The sequence below is a fragment of the Theropithecus gelada genome, chromosome X, assembly GCF_003255815.1.
Source record: "Theropithecus gelada isolate Dixy chromosome X, Tgel_1.0, whole genome shotgun sequence".
Classification (NCBI taxonomy): domain Eukaryota; kingdom Metazoa; phylum Chordata; class Mammalia; order Primates; family Cercopithecidae; genus Theropithecus; species Theropithecus gelada.
Window position 1 is genome coordinate 73,580,619 of NC_037689.1, and position 19,914 is coordinate 73,600,532.

Sequence of the window (19,914 nt, forward strand, 5' to 3'; positions counted from 1 at the left end):
TATACTAATTTTTTTTTATTGATTCAATGTTTTTACACAGTTTTAAATTTAAGAGTGATAGTAGAAATGTAATATTGTCACTGCAGCAGCAGAAGGAGCAAAACCTTGCAAATTGACTCTAAACATTTTGGGAACAATAAAAATTTTACAAAACTTTTTTGTAATTGCCTCTTATAGAGATCTTATATCAGAGTAGCTATCAAATAGCCTTACAAATAAATTATTGCCTGCTGATTAGATATTTTTAAATGTTTCTTTTGATGTTTTCTTATAGGTATTGGACTTCTGAGTAATGCTTGTTTGCATAATTATGTTAATAAATATTTTCTGACAAATGCTATACTTAAAAACAGAGAACTTGTAAAATGTTATTGGCATATCTCAAATCACTATTTCTTATAGTTATTGCCTGTTTTTATTTTCTGGAGGCAGAAGAGGAGTCATGTTTAATTACCTTAGAAAACTTTATAGAACAAAACAAGGATCTATACACTCTAGGATCTGATGAGACTCCTGTCTAAGGACCATTTTTCTCCATTCTTTGGTTGAATTCCTTTTCCTCTATGTTGTTAAACTTACTATATCCTTATATGCTTCAAGACTAATGTATATGAGGTGAAGACAGTTCTTCAGGTAATGAGGAAGATGTATGTAAATCAGACAATGAATATGTAGAAAATGTTTTTAAAGAAATTATAAAGGCAAACATACACTTTTTATATAATTCATTTCTTAGTGGCAACATTACTTTTTACTTCATCTTACTATTAAGCCTTTATTGTCTTGCCTAGATATCCCTACCCACAGATCATTGCTTCTTAAAATTATCATTTTCAAGGTCTAATTCAAATACTAACTTTTCCAGGATGTTGTCCTTGTTTTTCATTGACCAGTTCCTCTGTCCTCATAAGCTTTTCTACCTAAATTATCTTTCTCTTCTGATATATAATATATTCTACCTTGCGTTATAGTTATATATCCACATGTGCTTCCATATCCTAGAGGAAATGTTTTTATACCTTATCACAGCATCTAGTGCCTATACATAGATGTTCAATGATCAGTATTTGTTGAGTTCAGGAATGAATATATAATAAAGGATATCTTAATGTCATGTGTATTATTGGTTTTTAACCCTTACAATTATTTTATTTACTAATTTTAAACCTTTTTTATTTTCTGCTCAAATTTTTAGCTATTAGAAATTCTAACTTAGTATTGATTGGTAGAGTATGTTAATGTATTTTAGAAATCTCATAATATGGTATTTTTTTGTTACTTTCTTCTATTTACTTATCTCTATCACTACTTTTTTTTTTTTTTTTTTTTTTGACCGACTCTTGCTCTGTTGCCCAGGCTAGAGTGCAGTGGAGCTATCTTGGCTCACTGCAACCTCTGCCTCCTGGGTTCAAAGCAATCCTCCTGCCTCAGCCTCCAGAGTAGCTGGGATTACAGGCGTGCACCACCATGACCAGCGAAGTTTTGTATTTTTAGTAGAGACGGGGTTTCACCATGTTGGCCAGGCTGGTCTCGAACCCCTGACCTCAGGTGATCTGCCCGCCTCGGCCTCCCAAAGTGCTGGGATTACAGGTGTGAGCCACTGTGCCTAGCCTCTATCACTGCTTTTAAACTTGAGGAAAAGAAACTTTTTGTAATAAATACAGAAAACGATGGTAAATGGTGGCTTAAAGAGCTGAAGAATTAAGTAATTGAATTCATTTTCCTTCCATAATATGCCAGTTGTGACATGAACTCCTGTAACAGGCAACTTTTAATTTGCCTTGAAATTACTCCATTTACTAACCTGTGATTTATACTGTTTATATGAAATGTGTAGACTGAATATTAAAATTTTGATAGAGTGTCAGTTATAATTTGAAGTATAGTATAGCTGTCCTTTGGTATCCACACAGAATTGGCTCTAGCACCCCTTGCAAATAACAGAATCTACAAGGACATTATATAAAAGGCCTAGTATTTGCATATAACCTATGTAATCCTCCTATATACTTTAAATTATCTCTATATTATGATACCTAATACAATGTAAATGCTGTATTAATTGTTGTTATACGATACTGGTTTTATTTGTATCATCATTTATATATTTATTTATTTATTTATTTATTGTGAGGGAGTTTTGCTCTTGTTGCCCAGGTTGGAGTGCAATGTTGTGATCTCGGCTCACTGCAACTTCCACTTCCTGAGTTCAAGTGATTCTCCTGCCTCAGCCTCCCGAGCAGCTGGGATTACAGGCATGTGTCACCATGCCCAGCTAAATTTTGTATTTTTATTAGAGACGGGGTTTTGCAACGTTGGTCGGGCTGATCTCGAACTCCTGACCTCAGGTGATCCACCTGCCTCAACCTCCCAAAGTTCTGGGATTAAAGGCGTGAGCCTCCATGCCCGGCGTAATTGTGTTGTTTTATATATCTATATCTATAGAAAATATCAAATATTTTCCACCTGCAGTTGATTGGATTTGATGATGCAGAAGCTGTGGATATGGAGGGGCACATATACTTTAAAATATGACCAGTTTTGTGTACATTTTCCATGATTCTGCTTCTTCAGCACACTTACGAAGCTGATTGAAGGGAAAGGACTGTGTTTACTGTGTTTATATGATGTGGTAATGAGCACAGGGCTACATAGGCGTGAGTACTGAATTAACATAATTTGAAACCTTTATTGTATGAAGTCTTTCAGTATTATAATTATTTCTTTCTGCAAACAGAAGAGGATGTTTGTAGGAATGTATATTGGACATACAGTGTTATATAGGATGCTGCTGTTTAATACCTTATGTTTTCTGTTTTAGCTTATCTATTTTAGGCAAGGACATGAAGCTTATGTTCGGGCTGTAAGGAAATCAAAAATATACAGTGTTAATTTACAAAAACAGCCATGGAACAAAATGGATCTCAGGGTAAGTTTGCCAAATTCATAAGCTATGCAATTGAAGTAGCTTTGGAATTAAATTGCTTACCCATGGTTTTTTTCCTCAGTTTTATGAATATTTCACTGTTGATTGTGTATCCAAGATAAGATGGTGTACTATATTCTTGTAGAACTGAATATTATGGATCACATTTTATATGTTTCTTAAAATTTGTATGCTATTTTCTATTGTCTAGTCTATACTAGTCCATAATTAGAGCAAAGCAGGAGTTCCCTTGTGTGGATATTTTCTCTAATCAGCAACTTTGTATGTTCTGGATGCTTCATAAACTGAGCGTGTAGACTATAAACACTCTCAAGGTTCTGACAGCTTTGGTATATATTAAATGTGATAAATCACAATAAGCCCCGAAACTTATGGTGTTTTGTAAAATAGCTGTTTTAATATATTACCCATGTAGCTACATATATAATACCCATGTGGCTCCATACTTTATGGAGAATGATTTTGTAATAAATATTTCATTCATTTGTACATATATATGTGTGTCTATATATGCACACGTGCACATACAGACAGACATTCACCACCATTTCTACCTAGGTTTATTTGTGTTTCAGTTTGGTTTTCTGAACAAGAGACTAAAGGGCCATTTTATGATAGTTTTCCAGGTAAATGAAGGGTTGTGTGATGATTCTTGACAGGAAGGATGTAAGAGAGAATATGTATATTTAGTTATTTATTTTTTATTTCTTTTGAGACAGAGTCTCACTCTGTTGCCCAGGTTGGAGTGCAGTGGCCCTATCTCGCCTCACTGCAACCTCCGCCTCCGGGGTTCAAGTGATTCTTCTGCCTCAGCCTCCTGAGTAGTTGGGATTACAGGCACATGCCACCACGCCTGGCTAATTTTTGTATTTTTATTGGAGACGGGATTTCGCCATGTTGACCAGGCTAGTCTTGAACTCCTGACCTCAGCGTGATCCACCCGCCTCAGCTTCCCAAAGTGCTGGGATACAGGCATGAGCCACCGTGCCCAGCTGAGAATATGTATATTTATTAAAATAAAGATTTGATTTAGATGTTTGTAAAACTTTTTATTAATGTCATCAGGTGGTAAAGTAGCTTATCACGTGAGCTTTACATAATCATCTTCTGGAAGATAGGGACAGCTTCCATCTATTCTGCATCAAGTAAAAGATGAGTTCTTCTTTAGATTCACAGGACTGAATAAAACATGTGATTTCTTTCTTTTTTTTTTTTTTTTTTTTAAAAAAAAAAAAACAGAGTCTTGCTCTGCCACCTAGGCTGGAGTGCAGTAGAGCGATCTCCACTCACTGCAACCTCTGCCTCCCAGGTGCAATCAATTCTCCTGCCTCAGCCTCTCGAGTAGCTGGGATTACAGGCGCCCACCACCACGCCTGTCTAATTTTTGCCTTTTTAGTAAAGATGGGGTTTCACCATGTTGGCCAGGCCGGTCTCAAACTCCTGACCTCAGGTGATCCACCCTCCTTGGCCTCCAAAAGTGCTGGGATTACAGGAATGAGCTGCCGCATCCAGCCAAGTTCTTTCTTTTTATCCTAACCTTGTTGTTCTAGGAAATTGTAGGAGCAGCTTATATGTGGTAAATGAGCTTAGCCTTTGGAATAAGACCTGGATTTCAATTGTAGCTGTGCTATATGCTAGTATATAACTTTAAGCAGGACCCTATACCTACAAAGATCAGTTTTGCCATCAGTTAAATGTGACTAATAATTAGTGAATGTGTATGATTATTGTAAGATCATATCCAGAATCTATAAGGAACTTAACAAGCATAAAAACAAACAATCTCATTAAAAAATGGATAAAGGACATGAACAGACACTTCTTAAAAGAAAATGTATAAGTGGCCAACAAACATGTGAAAAAATGCTAAAACATCACTTATCATTAGGGAAACACAAATCAAAACCACAAGATATCATCTCACACCAGTCAGAATGGGTATTATTAAAAAGTCAAAACAAACAAACAGATGCTTGTGAGGTTGTGGAGAGGGGAGAATACTTATCCACTACTGGTGGGAATGTGAATTAGTTCAGCCACTGTGGAAAGCAGTCTGGAGATTTCTCAGAAAACTTAAAGTAGAACTACCCAAATTCCATTACTGGATGTATATCCAAAGGAATATAAATTGTTCTACCGTGAAGACACATGCACACGCATGTTCATCATAGCACTATTCACAATAGCAAAGACATGGAATCAATCTAGATGCCCGTCAGTGGTAGACTGGATAAAAAAAAATGTACGTATACATCATGGAATACTATGTAGCTATAAAAAAATGAGATCATGGCCTTTACAGCAACATAGATGAAGCTGAAGGCCATTATTGTAAGTAAAACAGCTAAAAAAAAAAAAAAATCAAATACTACATGCCCTCACTTACAAATGGGTACTAAACAGTTGGACAATTGGACATGTAGATGGAAATGATAGACACTGGGGACTCCAAAGGAAGGGAGATTAGGAGAGGGATAGGGTTTAAAAAATTAGCTATTTGGTACAATGGTTACTCTTTGGAGGATGGGTACACTAGAAACTCAAACCCCACCATTATGCAATATATCCATGTAACAAACCTGCACGTGTACCCCATGAATCTAAAGTAAAACAAAAACAACAAAAAAGATAATGTTGTAGATATTAAAAAGTATAAGTCTTCACCCCAAACATGTACACGTACATATATACCTGTATGCTTACATACTGTGTTTTTGCTAGGGGAGTGATTTTTAACCAGAGCATCATACTGCACTAGGGAGTTTTTCCAAAATAGATATATTACCAAGCTGTACCCCAAACATAGAATTCGATTCTATAGGTATAGGATTTTAGAACATTAAATTTGAAGCATTTCCCCAGGTGATGTGGCTGCTCATTCTTGGTTTAGAGCCTTGCACTAAACTACAACCTGCTATTAAGAGTTAAGAGCCATGTCTTATTACCTTTAACACTTAGTGTAGTGCCTGGCATTTAGAGAATCTTCAGATATTAATAAATTATTCAAGTAATAATGAAATACTATGCAAATGTTAAGTAATTATTTATATTGAAAGTAATAATTTATTGGTATTCTCATGAATAGGAGCAAGAGTTTGTTAAGATTGTAGGAATCAAATATGAGGTTGGCCCACCCACACTGTGCTGCTTGAAGCTTGCATTTCTGGACCCAATTTCAGGCAAAATGACTGGAGAATCTTTTTCCATTAAGTGAGTAGTTATCTCTGGGTCTCTGTGTTTGAGTGTGTGTATTTTAATACCTATTGTATATTCTACAGAGTACAGGGCTCAATGGGAGAGAAAACACTATAGCATTCTGTACTACAGGGTTTAGAATTATAAAGACCAGAGTTTAATTCCTAGTTTGTTTCTCCATTTTATTTATATTTGTGTGTGTGTGTGTGTGTGTGTGTGTGTGTGTGTGTGTATGTATTTATGTTATGGATAGTTAGATAGATAGGTTCATAAGCAAGTTACTTAACCTCTCTGAATTTGTGTCTTCATTTGTAGAATGGAAATGGTAATCTCTTCCTAAAGATTGTTGTGAGGCATCAAAGATAAACCTTTATAATTCCCTAATCGAATGTTTGAAACATGGTAGTTGCTTTTATTTCTGTTAATAATAACAGGAATAATAAGTCAGAGACTCTTTATGTGAAGCTGAGTTTAAAATGTAAGGAGATTAAAGAACATTAATTCATACTCCTTAATATAAAATACCTCATATTAATGTTTATAAACCTGTATTGGCATCTTTATATTTTTAAAGTAATATGACAGTAGGCAGGGCACTCTCAAACAGATCAGATAAGATGGTGTTTAAGTAAAGGCATTTCTAGGGACTGTGAGGTTTGCACAATTTTCTTAATGGGTCTACAATAAACATATATCCTTGGACATTTAGCAACATATATTGTTATATCTCTATATTGATTCATATGTGCTTTATTTTCTGTATAGGTATCATGACATGCCAGATGTCATTGACTTCCTTGTGCTACATCAGTTTTATAATGAAGCCAAAGAAAGGAACTGGCAGATTGGTAAGTATAGAATTGTTTTTTAATAACTATTAAGCTTATGTACAGTAAGTAACTTTTTAACTGTGATTGAACAGAAAGAAACTAGCTTATCATTTAGCTGAAAAAAGCTATCAGAGAAACTAGAAAACTTAAGTTAAAATTTCCTTTTAGTTATTTCTCATGCACATTGTATGTGGCATATAATCTCTAAACCTTCTGCAAATATCTACTCTATTAGTATACAAATAGGAATATAAAGAAAATTCGCAAATGTCAGTTGCCCTAAAATAGAGCACTTTACACTTAGGTTCTAAAACAGATGATTACTGATTGTGATTTGTTTCCTTTTTTCCTTCTTCCATCTTTGTTTCCCTCCCTGTCACCTTCCCACCCTCTTTTGCTCCTTTACCTTCCTTCCTTTTCTTTTTTGATTATAAAAAACAGTATAACAATAATGTAAAGGAAAACATTTTAAAAGTTAAAGAAATTTGCTTATAGCTCTATTGTGTAACAATACAATACAGAACATAAGGATTTTTAAACTATTGACTTTTTTGCACACTTAATTACTTTGACCTGAATTTTAAAAATCTAATTGTAGCCATACGTATTAGTTCATTTTCACACTGCTATAAAGATACTACCTGAGACTGGGTAATTTATAAAGAAAAAATTGTTTATTTCACAGTTCCACATGACTCGGGAGGCCTTAGGAAATTTACAATCATGGCAGAAGGCAAAAGGGAAGCAAGACTTTCTTCATATGGCTGCAGGAGACAGAGAGTTAGAAGGGGAAGTGCCACACTTTCAAACCATCAGATCTTGTGAAAACTCACTTACCATCACGAGAACAGCATGAGGGAAATTGCCCCTATAATCCAATCAGCTCCCACCAAGTCCCTCCCCGGATGCGAGGGGATTAGATTTCAAGATGAGATTATGGTGGGGACACAGAGCCTAGCCATGTCATTCAGTCCCTGGACCCTCCCAAATCTCATGTCCTCATTTCAAAACCAATCAACAGTCCCCCAAAGTCTTAACTCATTCCAGCATTAACTCAAAAGTCCACGTACAAAGTATCATCTGAGACAAGGCAAGTCACTTCTGCCTATGAACAAGTTTGTTACTTGCTAGATATAATGGGGGTACAGGCATTGGATAAATACACCCATTCCAAATGGGAGAAATTGGCCAAAACAAAGGGACTGAAGGCTCCATGCAAATCTGAAATCCAGCGGGACAGTCAAATTTTAAAGCTCCCAAATGATCTCCTCTGACTCCATGTCTCACATCCAGGTCACGCTGATGCAAGAGGTGGGTTCCCATGCTCTTGGGCAGCTCCATCCCTGTGACTTTGCAGGGTATATCCCCTTTCCCAGCTGCTTTCACAGGCTGGTGTTGAGTGTCTGCAGCTTTTCCAGGCACACTGTGCGTGCTGTCGGTGAATCTGCCATTCTGGGGTCTGGAGGACGGTGACCCTCTTCTCACAACTCCACTAGGCAGTGCCCCAGTGGGGGCTCTGTATGGGGGCTCCAACCCCACATTTGCCTTCTGCACTGCCCTAGCAGAGATTCTCCATGAGGGCTCTGCCCTGGCAGCAGACTTTTACCTGGATATCCAGGCATTTCCATACATCCTCTGAAATCTAGGTGAAGGTTCCCAAACCTCAATTCTTGACTTCTATGCATCTGCAGGCCCAACACCACGTGGAAGCTACCAAGGTTTGGGGCTTGCAACCTTTGAAACAACAGCCTGAGCAATACCTTGACCCCTTTTATTCATGGCTGGAGCTGGAGCAGCTGGCAAACAGAGCACCAAGTTCCAAGTGTGCACAGAGCAGGGGGGCAGCCCCAAGAAACCATTTTTTCCTTCTAGGCCCCGGGGCTTGTGATGGGAGGGGCTGCCTTGAAGAGCTCTGACATGCTCTGGAGACATTTTCCCCATTTTCTTGATGATTAACATTTGACTCCTAGTTACTTATGCAAATTTCTGCAGCTGGCTTGAATTTCTCCTCAGAAAATGGGTTTTTCTTTTTCTTTTTCTTTTTTTTTTTTGAGACAGAGTCTCACTCTGTCGCCCAGGCTGGAGTGCAGTGGCCAGATCTCAGCTCTCTGCAAGCTCCGCCTCCCGGATTTAAGCCATTCTCCTGCCTCAGCCTCCTGAGTAGCTGGGACTACAGGCACCCGCCACCTTGCCTGGCAAGGTTTTTGTATTTTTTAGTAGAGATGGGGTTTCACCGTGTTAGCCAGGATGGTCTTGATCTCCTGACCTCGTGATCCGCCTGTCTCGGCCTCCCAAAGTGCTGGGATTACAGGCTTGAGCCACCATGCCGGGCCAGGTTTTTTTTTTTTTTATAGTATCAGTCATCAGGCTGCAAAATTTCTGAACTTTAATGCTCTGTTTCCCTTTTAAAGATAAGTTACAATTCCAAACAATATCTTTGTGAATACATAAAACTGAATACTTTTAACAGCAGCCAAGTCACTCCTTGAATGTTTTACTGCTTAGAAATGTCTTCCACCAGATACCTTAAATCATCTCTCTCAAGTTCAAGGTTCCACAGATCTCTAGGGCATGGGCAAAATGCTGCCTGTGTCTTTACTGTAGCATAGCATGTGTGACCTTTACTCTAGTTCCCAATAAGTTCCTGATCTCCATCTGAGACCACCTCAGCCTGGACTTCATTGTTCATATGACTATTAGCATTTTGGTCAAAACCATTCAACAAGTCTCTAGGAAGTTCCAAACTTTCCTACATCTTCCTTGATTTATAGCCTGCCTTGAAGATCTGTAATATACAAACTAGTATGAAGAGATTTTTAAAGAAAGCTAAAAGCAAGATAGAAGAATCAATTGCATTTATGTACATATGTAATACAATAAGAAGTGTGCCTAATGATGATGCTAAGGAATTGAAAAAGTTATCATTTATTTAAGAAGACGTGGTCATATGTAATTTATTTCAGCAAGATTTCTACCACTTGGAAATCAAAATACATGAAGAGGTTAAAACGTAAAATAATCACTTATCTCGAAAACCTAGATGGAAGCTTCTGATAATGCTAGATACAATGTTACTTCTGTAGTCAACAAAAAGCAGTAATTTAGAGTGGGAACAGAGCTAATATTCTCAAGAGCATCCTTTTAAAAATTTTAAAACGTTATAGGTGATAGATTCCGCAGTATAATAGATGACGCCTGGTGGTTTGGAACTGTGGAGAGTCAGCAGCCTTTTCAACCAGAGTATCCTGATAGTTCTTTCCAGTGTTATAGTGTTCAGTAAGTATGTTTATGATCTTTTATGCCTAATATGATATTGTAGTAGTATGTTGACTTTTAAAAACCTCCACCAGGAGTAAAGGTACAGGTATTGTGAGACTTATCTAGTCTCACAATACCTGTACCTGTAAAGAAGAAATTTGATGGTAAAGTGCTCAGTTTTTCCTTGTTTTAGTCAAAGCAAAGTTCTTTGTTTTCTTTGACTAAAACAAAGGAATAACTAAACACTTTATTTCTACCTCTTTTATTGTCTGCATTTTTTATTAACTATTTCTGCTTCAGACAAGAATTGCAACTATTTTTTAATGGGAAATATGGAAACTAATTTACTACTTAAAGTAATTGTTATTGCTGGAATATAGCAATGAATATTAGTACTTAGTCTTTTGTTTAGTCGTATGAATTCTAGGCAGAGGTGGTTGCCTCATGTTTGGAAGTACTATTTGTTTGCAACATTTACTTTAATTCTTCTTGAAAATCCAGAGTTGTAAGATTGCTAACGAATAAATCCTCTCAAGAATGATAGAAGAAATGTTCATTCTATGAGGACTGACTTTTAGTCTCTGTATTGACTAAAAGTAGGCTTTCTGCCCTCTAAGTTTCATAGAGATGGACCATGTTTTCTCTATTAGAAGTTTATTGTTATCTGTATATAACCAGAGTTGTACTTTCAAGACAACTGTATTGCCCTTTTCAAATCTCACCCCCAAGAAGTCATGTAAAATTGTGGTAGTATATAAAAGGAAGTACTCTATGATTAATTTGATTTGCATCTTCTTATTTTTTAATAGCTGGGACAATAATGAGAGAGAAAAGATGAGCCCCTGGGATATGGAGCCAATTCCAGAAGGAAGTAAATATGCTTTTAAAAATGAATTATAATTCTTTTAAAAGTAAAATGATATTCACGTGATACTGGAAACTAATTTTTTTCTGATTTTTTTTTAATCTTATACCTAGCTGCCTTTCCAGATGAAGTTGGTGCTGGTGTCCCTGTCTCCCAGGAAGAATTGACTGCTTTGCTATACAAACCCCAGGAAGGAGAGTGGGGGGCTCATTCCAGAGATGAAGAATGTGAACGGGTTATTCAGGGCATCAACCACCTTCTTTCCCTGGGTATGATGAATGTGAAAAAATTTTAGGAGCATGCAGAGGAGCTAGGAAAATCAGCAGAAATTTTAAGTTCTACAAAAGGATATACGATTTCTCACTGTACACTTTACTTTTAACTCAAGAAGCACAGTGATTCTAGTTTTAATATTAACAGTTTTATATGCTTGGCCAAAGTAATAACTGATAATTTTCTTTAAGCAATCTGGGGGATAATAGTAAGGTAACCATGTAAGTGTCTATTTCTTTTTTGCATCACTTTGATTCTCTAGCTATTCCCTGAGCCTGACTTTGGATGGGTTTTTTGGTAAGGACAGTGGATGAGTAATGTATTTTACCCACGTGAATAGTTAAATTTTCTAAAACATGTCACTTGAGAAGTTTGGCATTTATCTAGGAAAGACAGAAATCTGAAGTTAAACCCAGTGCTCCTCTAATTTTATTTTACCTGATTTGAACCAGTGTATCATGCATGATTCATAGATATGATATCCAAATATAAAGAATAACATTCTGTTTGTATAATGGAATCCTCATGGTTTTAGAAATGTAGTATATCACCCTCCCTTCTTGTTTATATATGAATAAATGTTTGTTACCATGAGATGTTAATGTCCTTTATAGCTACCTTATTTGATTTTTATGATTTTGTAGATTTTGCCAGCCCTTTTGCTGTTCCAGTGGATCTCAGTGCCTACCCCTTGTATTGTACTGTAGTTGCTTATCCAACTGACCTCAATACCATCAGGCGGAGACTTGAAAATCGCTTTTACAGGTCTGTTTTTTTTTAATCACTTATTATAAAATTTATAGCTTTATGGCTTTTGCTTTCCTTTTTGAGAGCTGCGTTTTCATAGTATAACATGATCATCCAAAAGATCCACACCAAAATTTCCTTTAAAAATTTAGAACATTAATTTCCCTTTATTTAGTAGATTCTCACTCTTGGGGATAGAGAAGAAAGGCTGAGAGGAAAATATGGGTAGTACAAATGGTGTGTAAAACAAAAACTACATTTAACTTTAGTTTATTAAAGGCAATTTAAGTGGTTTGTGGATTCATCATGATTAAGGTGCTACTGATTTGGAGCATGTTTAAATCCTCTGTTGGAGAATTTGGTCACAGTTAATTAGATTTAGTTACCAGCCCTGAAATATATACAGGAAAGGAGCCAAGTAATTTTTTTCTTTGTTTTGGTTGGGATGGGAGATGATTATGGGAAGGCAGTAGAGGGCATTTCTTGGTCCATCTCTCATCCAAGTCTCCTACTGACCATACTATTCCATGACTGGTTAATCTGCCTTTGCAATTGAGAACTGGTTATATTTTCATAACATATTATGTTGATTTGATATTTATATCATAAAAGTAATTAGATAAAAATCTGTCATTTTTTAGAATCTGGTTTTTGTTGTTGTTGTTGTTGCTCTTCTTGGTTCTTCCCCTGAAAACTAAAGTAAACATTCTTTTGACCTTGTCTAATGACTCTTTACCCATAATGTCCTAGGTCAGTTTAAGTTTTGTATATACATTCCAGTGGTTCAAAATCCCTGCTTGTGCTTTAAATACTGTAACTATATCATCTCCTTTTAGTGCTCATCAGTCAAATATATTGAGTTATATGCATATTGGAACACCTTTGACATAATATGTTTAAGTACATATTTGTTCCATATTGTATATTCCTAAAATATACTCTAAATATATCAGCCAAGACTAACAGAGTATTTTTTGTTTCACAGGAGAATATCAGCATTAATGTGGGAGGTACGCTATATTGAGCATAATGCCAGGACTTTCAATGAGCCAGACAGTCCTATAGTTAAAGCAGCTAAAATTGTAACTGATGTCTTACTTCGATTTATTGGGTAAGAAGCAGTTTTAGCTTCCAGAGAATCTAACTTAAGGTTTTTAAAAAATGAATTTTAAAAAAATTAATTGAAAAATTGTAAAAATTACTGAAGCTATTGACTTGTTTCTTAGGGATCAGAGCTGTACTGATATACTGGATACTTATAATAAAATTAAAGCAGAAGAACGAAACAGTACTGATGCAGAGGAGGTAAGAATCACAGCATGATTAGTAGGAATGAGTTACTTTTCTCTTATTTGAAGTACAGTATTATGTGTAAATGTTGTAATTGGCCATGAACAGCAAAACAGATTTTTGAAAGCTGGCTGAATACCAGCGTCTTTTAAAGTGTACTTAGATGGCATATATCAAAAATAAAATAGTGCTGCAGGGTTTATTCAGAGACAGGGGGCCAGTCATCATATTTGACACAGTGGGTGTAAACGATGAGAAATCAACACTTTATTTTCCAACATTTAGAAACAAGACAAGTGCTCAATATTTTAAAAGAATGCTTAGTTGATGGAAATTTCAGTAAGGATGTTATTTTCTATATGCTGTATAGAAAATATTAAAGTATTTTAAAGTTTCAGGCTTGAAAGTCTAAATTTTCAGTAGTTTTGTGAAATTGCTACTCGATTTCCTTTCTGAAAATTTATAAAGATAAACCAGTCTCTTCTGAATGAAATGGAAGTAGTACGCAGCAGACCCTCATATTCCTGATTTCCCCCTATGTTTCTAATTTACACAAAGCCATATTTGACTGGAGGTTATGATCGAAACAAAAACCAAAATAGAGGTTGGAACAATATTGGAAAGTGGTAATTCACAAATCTTTACTGGAAAACAATTCATCCCAGGGATGAGTGACTCACATGTGCTAGATTGTGTTGCAGTGGCATGAGATATTTTGCATGTTTATATTATTTATACTGTTAATCTCCAGAATGGTAAATCTCCAATGCTGTTTTTTAAATTTTTTCATGAAAGTGTGTCTGACAATGAAATATATTATTATAGTTAAATGTTATTTACATAATAAGGAAAACATGATATACCAATGAGATATTATTATAGTTTCTTGACACCTAAGAAAAATCTATCACTAATATTTTTTATATTTTCTTATATATTCCTTATATTTTCTCTGACCTTTCACATAAATGTATTTTAGCTCGAAATTTGGTGTAGCAGGAATTTCACCTCAGAGTAGCACTGTTTGGGTTAAAATAGAAAACTTAAGTAAAAATATAACTCAACAGCTTTATTTTATTAGAAAGGAGTACCAATATCTCATGAGCTACTTTTGATTTTCTACTACATATTACCCAGTATTTCACCATCACTAGTGGTGCTTGGGTCTTGACTCTTCATATTAAAAAAATTATGCCTTCGAGAGATACTTAACTGAAATAGATCTCTTTCCTATAGGAAAATATAAATGCATATTATATGAGATCTATTTCTTGAAATGGCAATGGAGTAATCATGAATAATTAATAATTGTATATTAAATGAGCATGTCATATAGAATAAGGTTTTTAAAAATTACTAACACTTAGGTACAATTTTAGCAAATAGCAACCACTATACTGTTCCCCTCCTTTCCGATTCTTATTTAAAGAGAAACCTTGTTTAATTCTTCTTCCAGTATATTTTCCAGCTTGTACACTGCATATTGGGAAAGTTTGGCGTGAGTCTCCCTCTATCTTTTGTTCTACTTGCTGCTTCAGTGGGGGAAATTAACTGTGATTTTATTTCCCATTTATTTGTAAATGTCCATCTAATTTATATGACTTTGAATGTAACTTACAGTCTTTTCCCACTCTTCCTTTTTAATTTAGGATACAGAAATGGTTGATTTAGATTCAGACGGTCCTGGTACTTCATCTGGAAGAAGGGTGAGTAAATAAGTGAACTGCTGAGGAGATGGCGTTTTCAGGTTTTCTGTGTCAGTGATCCCTAAGACCAACCCCATATTTGGAGAATTGCTAGAAGGATTCTTGTAACTAAGTATATTAGGTATGCTCATTGATAAGATTTACTACAGTGATGCAGTAAGGGTTGAGTAATGGGGGAAAAGACACCGGCAGAGTCTGGAGAAATTTATGTACAGGCTTCCTTATGCTATTAATATCTTTCCCCTGTGTGGGGTCACATATCACACTCTTTTTCCAGCATGTGTGTGATTAGAGACTCAGTCCCCAAAGATTTTACTGGGGGCTGGTTATTTGTGTACCCTCTAACTATCACATACTGAGATTCCGGATTCCTAGAAGGAAATCAGGTATTCAGCACAAATCACATTGTTTATACTGTCTAGGGACAGTAAACTGTCTTAATAATTTAGGAAGCCGTTCAAATGCCAAGTTCCCAAATGCCAGCCAAGGCAACCTTGGAAGCAAGCTCTGGCCTACTTTGTTAACTCTTTTGTGCAGACTTCTGCTCTATAATAATTAGACATGTAGTTATTTTATATAAGGAACAATATATTTTGAAATACTGAAAGAGATCATAACAAAATGAAATGGTACAGAACAGAATTTATCATGACCTCAAAGGATTTCTGGGAAACAAAAATCATTCAAGTGTTCTTTTGAGAAAAATATGATGCCATTGTCAAGTATACTTAACTACCAGCAAATATTAAGGCATTATAACTTGATCTTGTAGAGGAAGGAAGCATTTGTTCCTCTGTACCTTATTTGAAGTTCAGATTTGAGTACTAGAATTCTTGCGATTTCCATGAATATAATGTCTAGGTTTTTTTACTCATTAATTATTTTTGCCAGTGAAAATACTGTCTGATTTAAGCTAAGAATCTAAAATAGCAGCTGCGCTATATATATACAGATAGATATATTAACATTAGGGACTCATGAGAAAATCAACTGAGTTAAGGAAAGATCTTTTACATATAACTCTATTAAAATCTGTAGGTCAAATGCCGAGGCAGAAGACAGTCTTTAAAGTGTAATCCTGATGCTTGGAAAAAACAATGCAAAGAACTATTGAGCCTTATTTATGAACGTGAAGACTCAGAGCCATTTCGACAGCCAGCCGATCTTCTTTCTTACCCAGTAAGCATACAGTTGTTTAAATAATTGTCAGTATGATAATTTCCCATAAATGTCCATGCTAAAATCTAGATAAGAGCAATGTTCTCACTCCCTGCTTTCCTTTCTTTTTTTCCAATCTTTTGATTGTGAAAGTAGTAGTGTGACTAGTTGATTTTTTTAAAAATGCCATTGTGTCTTCAGTGTGTAAATTATACAGTTGTAAAAGAAAAATTTGAATCAGAGTTCATTTGCTATTCTTTCCCACTTTTATTTCAGATGTTTATTTAATACATTTTACTAAACTCGAATACACCTCTGTACACTGTAGATGTTTGGTGACATGTCAATTCTGTGTAATTTATACTGAATGTGTTATCAATATGGCCACTTAGAGTAACCAGTATACCAGTATGACTTTTCTTTTCAATGAAGGTAAAAGGATGACAACTTTGATGGTAGGATTTATTTTCTGGGAGTGTATCTATTCACTGAGGTAGTATAGATAGCAAATCTATTTTAACTTTTTCAGAGAAGAGGTACAGCACTATTTTAGAAATACATCAGACCATCCTATGAGCTTACTACACATTGATATTCTCTGTATACTGTGGGTCTCAGTTGGGAAAAAATATCATTCAAATAAAGAACAAGATTGTGTTCAACAGAATTTGTTTGTTTGCTTGTAGGGAGTTTGGGTAAAATAAATTAGTCTTGTGTTTTTCATAGCAAAGGAGAATGACGAATGTATAATTCCTTCACCTAAAAGTACAGCCAATAAAAACATGATTCCAGTGTATGAATCTTTGAGACTTAAGTCATAATTGTATTACATGTCTTGATATTTTGTTATAGTTGTCTGGAAACCAGTATATACTCTTTACCCTAATAGGGTTATCAGGAGCAAGAGGGAGAATCCTCAGAGTCTGTTGTTCCAGAAAGACAACAAGATTCATCTCTTCCTGAGGTAGGCCTGGTAGTCTCTTAAAAGACGTACTGATTGTTTTTACTTTCTAAACTCTCCATACTGTACATGAACCTTTTATAATTTGTTAAGACTGCCTTCTAACTCTGCACCCTTTTTACCTTTGTTTGATTTTTTGATCATTTATTTTTTGTTCCTCTTTCTGAATCAACATGTGTTCTCAAGATTGTTCTTTGTGTCCTCCTTGTAAATGTTTACTTTTTTATGTAGATCTGAAGCTACTGTAGCAGAGTAGAAAACATCAATTACACAATATAATTGTGTCTGTATTGCAGCTGATTATTCCCACTGGAACTTCATTCAGCAAGCAGGCTGAGTCTCTTAAATTTTGTTCATCGTACTACACAAGTTCTAACATAAGCCATACTGTGTGTTAGAATACACTTCTGTTTTTTTATGATTTAAGAAAATAAGATATATTTAGAACATTTGTGATTTCTCATACTTTGAAAAATATTTTCTCTCTGTTTATAATACCTTTTATCTGTCCCCTTCTGGCTTTTTGGCTTTTCCTAGGAGGGAAATGTGGAGATTTTACTTCTTGATGATTCTAAATACAATAAGGAATCTAATACTGAGTATGGGTTTCACTCTGAAACTTGTTTTTGAGGCTTGTAGCATATATAGGAATTAAATTTCAGATGTAACTCCATCTGATAACCCTAGGAAAATCTTTACTGGATTTAGGTTAAAATAGAATCTCTCCTCTTCCCTAATCAAAATCAAATGAATTATGGACCTATAAGATGGAATCCCTTCGATGAAGCAAAGGTATCACATTGATTTAAAATCAAAAAGGAGAAAGGCACAAACATGACCAACTTGACTTTGTCCCTTAACTAATGACACTTAGATAGAATGTTCTCATAGCAAGGAATCGTGGAAATATGTAGCTAATTTGTAGAGTGGAACCATTTAATGATATGTGAATAATCCCATCTTTTATCATTAAACAGTGTGCTGGGGTTTTGGAGGTTGTATCAGCCTTTAAGCAAGACATGGAAGCTGTAGAGATGAAGCCAACGGCTATGGATTTTCTATTCTTTCCCTTCGTACTTATTTATGGTTATTACTGTAGTGTGAGGGCTAAGGCTTTCCCACAGACTTCTGCTGTTTTTATGAGCCACCAAAAGATGTTTTGGGGTTGTGGGGAGGTAGGTGTCACATTGAAAAGCAATGTGTTTATCTCATGGTGGATTGTAGTAGGTGATACCAATTGTAGTCCCATTGTATTCCTTAATATTGCTATGTAGTTTGAGTATTTAATAACACATTCTTCTTTGTAGGATTATCAAGATGTTATAGATACTCCTGTGGACTTCAGCACTGTGAAAGAAACTTTGGAAGCAGGAAACTATGGTAGTCCTCTGGAATTTTATAAGGATGTTCGCCAAATATTCAACAACTCCAAAGCTTATACCTCTAATAAAAAGTCAAGGGTATGATTATTAGTTGGGTTAATTATCAGGCAGTTTTCTTTAACCAGTTACTGAAATTTGATCCTCAGTATCTTTTTTGAAATATGGATTGCTTGTTAGGCATGCATAAAAATATATTTAGCAGTCATTCTGAAATTAACCACCTTTTCCTTTCTCTTACTTGTCTCTTTACTCTTTAGTAATAATTATTTATAGCTACTAGAGAAAGAACAAGGAGAGGAGAGATAGTAATTTGAGTACACTTTAATATGTCTAATAAGTGACTTAATAAATAGAAAGGGGATTGACAGTGTTAATTTATGTGAAATATTTTTATTAGCTCTGAATATGTATGTTCCATTTATTCTAACAGATAATAAACCATCTTGGGAAGTTGTAACTGCTTATTTATATTCACATTTAATATTTTCCCTATATTTTGTCAGAACTTAAAGTATATTCAGAATAGAAAAATAGTCATTATTTTTTTTCTTTTGAAATCACTGGTATCTGATTAACTTTTAATCAGTTGCACAGTAAATATATACTTGCGTACTTCCACTTTATGGAAAATGCATTTCCACTAATTTCTGCAAACATAATTTGTTTACACTTGCTTCCCCTCCCCCTTGATCCTGATTGCTAGAATGAAATTTTCTATAGAAAGTTTGGGAAACACAGAGAAGTATAAAGAAGAAAACAAAAATCACCTGTGAAACCTATCACCTATTTTTACTTACAGTTACTGTTTACTTCCAGGATTTTCTACATTAACACATACACCCACACATGTTTATATATTCTTTATAATAGTAGATTTCGTATTTTGAAGCATTTTTTGTTACTTAAGTATTATGAATGTTTTCCTGTGTCGTCATGACTCTTTGAAAACAAGGTTTTTAATGGTATTCTGTTGTGTGGTTGTTTTATGTTATACTAACCAGTGTTCTTTGGCTAGAGATTTAGGTTGTTTCCAGTTATTCATTTTACATGAATAATGCTATAGGTAATATCTTTAACATTCTTGAATATAATTTTTTATGTATATAATTCTGTGGTATTTCCTAGGGACAAATTCCCAGAAGTAAAATTATTAGCCAAAGGATGTGTGTATCTTTAAGGTTTTTTAGTACAGACTGTATATTGTCCTTTAGAATGCTGTTTCAATTTATATTCTCTTGCATTGTATCAGAGTCTTTTTTTTCTACCCTTTAGAACATTGAATACTATATTTGAAAAACATTT

At 35.1% G+C, this 19,914-nt stretch overlaps 1 protein-coding gene across 5 annotated transcripts in view; it reads left to right on the plus strand.

Moving 5' to 3' along the window:
* Nucleotides 1-19,914, plus strand: part of BRWD3 (bromodomain and WD repeat domain containing 3) — a 134,604-nt gene that overhangs the window by 101,301 nt on the left and 13,389 nt on the right. For all 5 annotated transcript variants that reach the window (XM_025372374.1, XM_025372375.1, XM_025372376.1 and 2 more), the window contains 13 exons: nt 2,822-2,929; nt 6,033-6,157; nt 6,908-6,990; nt 10,137-10,248; nt 11,040-11,101; nt 11,209-11,364; nt 12,013-12,133; nt 13,101-13,226; nt 13,342-13,420; nt 15,055-15,111; nt 16,150-16,290; nt 17,159-17,233; nt 18,538-18,690. In XM_025372374.1, coding sequence (XP_025228159.1) covers nt 2,822-2,929; nt 6,033-6,157; nt 6,908-6,990; nt 10,137-10,248; nt 11,040-11,101; nt 11,209-11,364; nt 12,013-12,133; nt 13,101-13,226; nt 13,342-13,420; nt 15,055-15,111; nt 16,150-16,290; nt 17,159-17,233; nt 18,538-18,690 — 1,398 coding nt within the window. The remainder of the gene's footprint in view (nt 1-2,821; nt 2,930-6,032; nt 6,158-6,907; nt 6,991-10,136; nt 10,249-11,039; nt 11,102-11,208; nt 11,365-12,012; nt 12,134-13,100; nt 13,227-13,341; nt 13,421-15,054; nt 15,112-16,149; nt 16,291-17,158; nt 17,234-18,537; nt 18,691-19,914) is intronic.